We start from the raw sequence: 6981 nt of genomic DNA, 5'->3' as shown, positions 1-6981 counted from the left end.
GTCTAGCTGTAATCCCCTGTTTCACGCCTAGAAATGCTACTGTATTCATGGATACAGTAGCTTAAATACATCAAATACACTCTAAAAAATCTGAAAACATAGCTATAGGAAATAATATAGTAAATGGTAGCTACAACTAGCTAATAATCACTAAAATATAGTGATTTTTGAAAGTTTCTCTTAATGATTCACTGTTGGGTCAACAGATGGAGGCCCAAAATAGAGTCCAACAATTGGCTTTTGCTGCCGAAGCATATATAGCCTTTCTCCTTCCAAATCTCCCAGGGAAAAAGCTAGGATAAGCACAAATTGCCTAACTGGTTTGTCCCGCCCTTCTCACACTACAAAATTGATCCGAGCACTTCCTACCGGCTACCTGAACCTGTGGTAAGTTTACTATGCATTTTTCCCCAGTATTTTCTGTTTCCGTTTTCCATAGTATCAAGCTGATTCCCTTAAACTTTTTGAGTCTATTTTTTTCTGTTTTAAGGGCTGAGTGGTGCTTAATTTTTTAATTTTATATATATTGTTATAATTCTAGATGGATTGTGAAGTCTCGGTGCATGCATCAAATGAATAAGTTCATCCCCTATGTCTTATACATAAGGTCTATCATTTGATCTAGTTACTTAATGAGTAGTATAATTTTACTTCAGTATATCAATTGATCATACTCTGGTAAATTAATATAGTTAGATGCATGCACTAGGTCTAAGTAAAAAAAAATTTGATCGAAGTCAAGCTTTGTGTTAAGAGACGCTTTTGTCACTTAATGTGACTGGAGAAATAGTTTTGTGCGCTAATGGGATAGTGGGTAAAATTCAGTAATTATATGCGAAATTTAGACTCTACTTTACCTTGTAATTTTGTTGGATTTTGGAATAGGGTACTAAACCACGAATGGGATTTCATTTGTGTATACATTGACGTTTGAACTTTGATGTGAACCTCGGAGGCATTGCAGAAGAATTGAAAATTTTGCTTTGTGATACTAGAAGGCGAGTTTGACTATGTCCTATATGTCCTTCATTTTTATAAAGAATGGGTGCTTTAGTATGCAAAGTTGGCTCTTTGAGATATTATTTCTCTAATGAATATACTTGATTTGGATCTCTGCATAAAGGGAGAGAGCTGTCCTTTTTCTTGTTGTTGTGGATGGAGTTTTTGTTTGCAAATATGGTTACTTATAGGGAGTCTTAGCATCGTAATCAACCCTATTGAAAATGGAAAAGCTATCTCGAATGAATGGAAATATAGATTTATAAGGTTTTTAAATTTTGCTTGTGATCTCCGTCTTCTCTGCTACTGCTATCTCTCTTAGGTGTCTTTCTCTTGATACAAATTTAAAAGTCATTCGAAGTTTCGCATTTTGTAAGACAGATGGAGCCTATAACTTCAGAGGTCGAACCAATTCAAGTTAACAATGCTTCACGGAAACCTCGGATTCTGCTAGCTGCAAGTGGAAGCGTGGCAACAATCAAGTTTGCAAATCTATGTCATTGCTTTTCTAAATGGGCAGAAGTCAAAGCAGTTGCAACAAAAGCTTCTCTTCATTTCATTGACAAAGTGTCATTTCCAAAAGATGTCGTCCTTTATACTGATGACGATGAATGGTCCACTTGGAAGAAAGTAGGTGATAGCGTGTTACACATTGAGCTCCGTAGATGGGCTGATATCATGGTTATTGCCCCTCTCTCAGCAAATACGCTTGGAAAGGTGATATCTCTTTATATTTTCTTATTCATAAAATTTATTCATGATATTGGATACGTTCCACTGCAGGAAACGAATTTCATTTCCTTATACTATTAGTAGTAGTTGTATTACAAGTTCAGATAAATGTTCAGAATGAACTTAAATGTTCAAAAATGACAATAATTGACTGAGGAATGGTCACTTATTGAAGTTAGCATGGAATTTGGTTCTCTGAATACTCGTGTGCCCATGAGCAATCCTGAAACTGGAAAATTCTGGTGACAAGACTGGAAATTCATTTAAAACAGACACACCTAAGGGTGTGGCCTAGTGGTCAATGAAATGGGTTGAGAACCACGAGGTCTCAGGATTAAATTCCAGCGGAGGCAAAAACCCTTGGTGATTTCTTCCCATCTGTTCAAGCCTGTGAAATTAGTCGAGGTGTGCGCAATCTTGCCCAAACATCATGAATATAAAAGAAAATCATTTAAAATAGACATCCCGAACTGTATGACATTAGAATAAAATATTTGAAGAATTCAGTATCTCCTGGTTATACAGTTGTTTGGGGTTATTAGCTTACTCCTTTTGTTTCTTTGGCACACATATTCACATTTGTTTTTGTGTTGTAGATTGCTGGTGGATTGTGTGATAACTTGCTGACCTGCATTGTGCGAGCATGGGACTATGATAAACCCCTCTTTGTGGCACCAGCCATGAATACATTTATGTGGAATAACCCATACACCGAGCGGCACCTTATGATAATTGATGAGCTTGGCATCTCTCTTATACCACCGGTACCAAAGAGGCTAGCCTGTGGAGATTATGGAAATGGAGCAATGGCGGAGCCTTCTCTCATCTTCTCAACTGTAAGACACTGTTTACATTCACGATCACAATCGGGAAGCAGCACCGTATCATGATCCATGTATCATGAAAATTCATTCATCGTTTCATTCAAGGCATAGATATTGCAGCTGAAGTTTGCCACAAGAATGTTTGTCCTAAGGATCCTATCCTGTTGGGACAATTCTCTTCATGGCTTGGCATGTTAGTCGTCTTCCTGTTCTTTCGCCTTCCTACTATCTTGTTTGTACTAGTAGGAGCTACTCGCGTCTTAGGTTTACTTTCATTTTGTATAATTGCTGCTAAAAATGGATGCAATCATGGACAGACGTGTGGAAAACAGATGCAGCTCTTCGATTAGTGTAGCAAATGAGGCTGGAAACTCAATATATTTAGAGAGTAGGTTTACTTGTACAAATTTGTTGCTCTTAGATTCTCAGGTTTCTCATACTATACAAACCTTTGCTGCTCCTTCGGACATTTTAGAACTTTATTGGAGGCGTACACAAAGGTAAACCATGTGAACAACTGAAGATTTATGGGGAAAAAGGGAGCAAAAAGGAAGAAATCGTACTAAACATTCTTTATGTGATACCTCCTAATCTTTTCAGACACTTACAGGTCATTGAGTGATTTAGAAGTTTTAACTTCTTATCTTGGTGAGTGAATTGGCCTCCAAAAGAAAATATAAAAAAAATATACCCCTGATGCACCAGCCGGGAATCGAACCCGGGTCTGTACCGTGGCAGGGTACTATTCTACCACTAGACCACTGGTGCATTGTTGTTTTAGCAAACTAAAGAAAATGTATATCAACATTAAAGTCTGAACCACAAGATTATATATTTCTCTCAACTTTTAGTAAACAGCTTTGTTTCATGTGACGTACTTAAAGTTTCAAAAATTTCTAGACATAAAATTCCATGGTATCTCTATAAAATATTACTGAGATAGAAAATGTATATCTATATTGAACCATCTTATTCTCATAATTTCACATTTTTTTCTCTGCTCGGATAATTATCCTTATCTAAATTTGTGTTTTCTGAACTCAATTTGCTTACTCTTCTTTATAGAATTAGGTACGTTAGATAAGAGGTCAAAATAAGAAGGAAAACTTACGTTAGATAATGGTAAATGTGTATTTAGCATTCGTATCTATACTTTCAGAAAATTACCATTTGTAGCCATATTTGAATTTTATAGCATATTTACTTTTAGTGTTGGAATAAGAGATCAATTGTTTTGAACTGAAATAAGGGAGCAAAGATCTCGTAGTTCAAAATGTTAGTGCGCCTCGCCCACTTAGTAAGAAGAGGTCTTGAGTTTGACTCTAAACGAGCGCATTTTATTTTCTGTATTTTTTGTATTTCGCTTTGGTGGTATTCATTGGTATCAATTGAACAGTAGTTACGGATGGTAATTAGACAAACTATAGTTACATATGATAATTAGACGCTAAATTGCAGTGTTTTATGAAAATTCCTCAAATAAAAACAATCTGATGAATCTATTTGGGATTTGACAATATCACCTCCCATCACAGATTATTGGGGTATTATTTATCTATTTCATCTTATTAATTCACCTACTGACATCTGTACGAGGATAACACATTTCTTAAAACAAAAAATTAGTACAGCTAGATTGTAAAGTTGATGTTAATAATATTCTTTTAATTTTCGTGGTATATCATTATATCCTATATCTTTTAAGTTTTTTTGGAGAAGTCAACTAAGCGAGTATCTTAAACTTTAATTTAACTGTTTAAGAAGCAATTAATGAAACGAAACTGCATTAAACAGCATAGATTAGGGAGACAAGTGTACATGTGGGATCATGTGATGGCCATTTAATATAGCTAAAGTACTATTAATATAAAACTAGTATTAGAGCGCGCGCGGTCAATATTAGAAATACTAATTATCTTAATTATAAAAGGTATAGAATATGATGTTGCCTTAATAAAATTTCAATTGGCATCTTATTTCTCAATGCAATATTTCATTAACTAAACTATATGAAATTAAAGAAAAATGAATTATATAGTCATCGTATAATATTTTTATTTCTTATTTTTCTTTATTATAATTTTTATTATTTAATATTATTAAATTATTAATATTACTATTTATTAGCGTGTCACTTGGCTTAATATCATTTTCAACATCACTTCTCAAAAAAATATTTTAAATTTTATTAGGGGTCATTTTCTACTGATTTTAGAGAGAGTTGAGAGCAGATAGAGAGTGAAAGAGAGAGAAGGAGCCTATCTTCATAATCACCCAAATCTTGCTCAAGTTTTCAAGAATCAAGGAAGATAACCACTTGGTTTTCCTCCATCCGGGTAAGTCCTTCTTCCATGATTTCATGTAAGATGTTAAGGGTTTGAATATGTTGTGGGGATTAAAAATAGGCCACGCATGTGGGACTAAGTTGTAGTATGTTATATTAAAGAACTAATTTGGGCAGTTCCTGTAAAAATTGGTTNTTGTATTATTTTTCATAAGTAAATGAACTTTTGTTTTATCTCAACTCAAATATTTCTATCTATAAATTCGAAATCAAATTATTTTCTTTATCAAAAAAATATTTGGCAGTTTCTTATAAATATAAACTACCATATTAGGAGAAACTGCTTCTAAATTTGAATTGATAGTTTTAATTTATTTTCTTCTTTTCGTTTTTTATTTTAAAATAATTTCAAAACTTTAAATTTGTAAACTCAAAGAAAGTAACTAATTATAAACTATACATAATGCATAATTTAAATTTTTAATGATTTAAATTTTAAAAAAGTAATTATTACCTAATCTAACTAACTTTGTCCTAAATTACCATATGTGGCCTATTGTGAAGTTGTTTACATATAATCACGATACTATCATATATAAATAAAATTATAATTTTGAATTTTTTTAAAATATAAACAGAAAAGTAATTTTACTATTTTGTCATATATTTATTGATATTTTTAATAATTACTATTTTGTATTATTTTCTATAAGTAATGAACTTTTGTTTTATCTCAACTCAGATATTTCTATCTATAAATTCAAAATCAAATTATTTTCTTTATCATAAATATTTGGTGGCTTTTTATAGATATTATCTACCATATTAGGAAGCAACTGCTCCTAAATTTGAATTGACAGTTTTTTTTTTATTTTCTTCTATTTATTCTTTATTTTAAAATAATTTCAAAGCTCTAAATTTGTAAAACTCAAAGAAAGTAACTAATTATTAACAATCATAATGCATAATTTAAATTTTAAACAATTTAAATTAAAAAAAACTAATTATTACCTAACCTAACTAACTTTGTTCTAAATTGCTATGTGGTCTATTGTGAAGTTGATTAGATAAATTCGAAATATACAAATTTAATTTTTAATTTTTAATTTTTGTTAGCAAAATTACCTACATTAAAAAATTTATTTAGCTTTTTTATTTTTATTTTAATCATAGAAAATATTTTATTAATTTTTTTGAGCACATTATACCTAAATATTAATATTTTCAATTTAATTTTGTTTATTTACATAATATTTTCAAAAATAATGAAAAAATATGAAATAAAAAAATCTCATCTCAAATTCAAATTATTATTATCATTCTATTTTCTAAAGTGCACCGTAGTTTCAACAAATTATGTCATGCTTTCAAACTTAAACTAACTGCACTAAATTCAGATATTAATCATAAAAATATTTTTTTAATTGTTTGAACATATTATATTTAAATATTGTAGTAGTATTTTCATTGTCATTTTATTTCTTCACGTAAAATTTCTTTCGTTTTTAGTTTTAAGATAAAAATTTAATTTTTAATTTTTATTAACGAAATTAGCAATATTAGAAATTTATTTTGTATTTTTGAATTTTTTTTTATTAATTTTTTATTTTTCATGAATAAGCCTTCAATTTCATGGTATTATCCATAGTTTGAGTATTCTCATCATAACTTTAAGAAATTTCTAGTATCAAATCAAAATAGTCTTTCCCTTCCATTTTTAATAGTAAATTATTAATAATTTACTTTAATTTTGCTATTTTGTTAATCTAATATGTAGTTTTATTACATTTTATGTGGCTTTTCATTAGCTTGTAACTTTATTTTATATCATTATTAACTACTATTCTCTAGTATAATATAGATAAATATATAATTTTTAATCATAAAATAAATATTTGTTTTGTTTTAAAATATTGCTCGAAAGTTTTAAATTATTTTAAATTTGTTGATTTTTAAAGACAATAAATCTTTAATATCTTAAGTAAATGTTAGTTTTGTTTTATAGTTTAACTTACTCCAAAGTATAAATAGTCATAGGTTATCTCAATTTACATCTTTCTATATTTTTTATTTTTTTTATATTATAGTTTTTAATTAATTTTTTTACCTCCATATTTCTAGATAATATAGAAGAAAGTCTAG

At 29.9% G+C, this 6981-nt stretch overlaps 1 protein-coding gene and 1 non-coding gene across 3 annotated transcripts; one reads left to right on the top strand and one right to left on the bottom strand.

The window, feature by feature from the left end:
• Positions 1–292: 292 nt before the first annotated feature.
• LOC109241836 (probable phosphopantothenoylcysteine decarboxylase) lies at positions 293–3088 on the top strand. 2 transcript variants are annotated; one of them, XM_019408653.1, is made up of 3 exons: positions 293–387; positions 1381–1716; positions 2328–3088. In XM_019408653.1, the coding sequence occupies exons 2-3, from the start codon at positions 1381–1383 to the stop codon at positions 2619–2621; spliced, it is 630 nt and encodes a 209-aa protein (XP_019264198.1). In that variant the 5' UTR covers positions 293–387; the 3' UTR covers positions 2622–3088. The 2 variants fall into 2 exon arrangements, with proteins under 2 accessions (XP_019264198.1, XP_019264197.1); XM_019408652.1 differs by having other exon boundaries at positions 1377–1716.
• Positions 3089–3252: 164 nt separating this feature from the next.
• Positions 3253–3323, bottom strand: TRNAG-GCC. Its single transcript has one exon. It is a non-coding gene; the product is annotated as a tRNA-Gly (tRNA).
• Positions 3324–6981: the final 3658 nt, after the last annotated feature.

This window comes from Nicotiana attenuata, unplaced genomic scaffold (genome assembly GCF_001879085.1).
Source record: "Nicotiana attenuata strain UT unplaced genomic scaffold, NIATTr2, whole genome shotgun sequence".
NCBI lineage: Eukaryota > Viridiplantae > Streptophyta > Magnoliopsida > Solanales > Solanaceae > Nicotiana > Nicotiana attenuata.
This window is presented reverse-complemented; position numbering and strand designations above follow the sequence as displayed.

Excerpts from the sequence above, each read along its gene's own strand:
- LOC109241836 (XM_019408653.1), top strand. The coding sequence starts at position 1,381 with ATGGAGCCTATAACTTCAGAGGTCGAACCAATTCAAGTTAACAATGCT. Across the intron at positions 1,717-2,327 it reads CAGCAAATACGCTTGGAAAG|ATTGCTGGTGGATTGTGTGA; the intron begins GTGATATCTCTT and ends TTTGTGTTGTAG.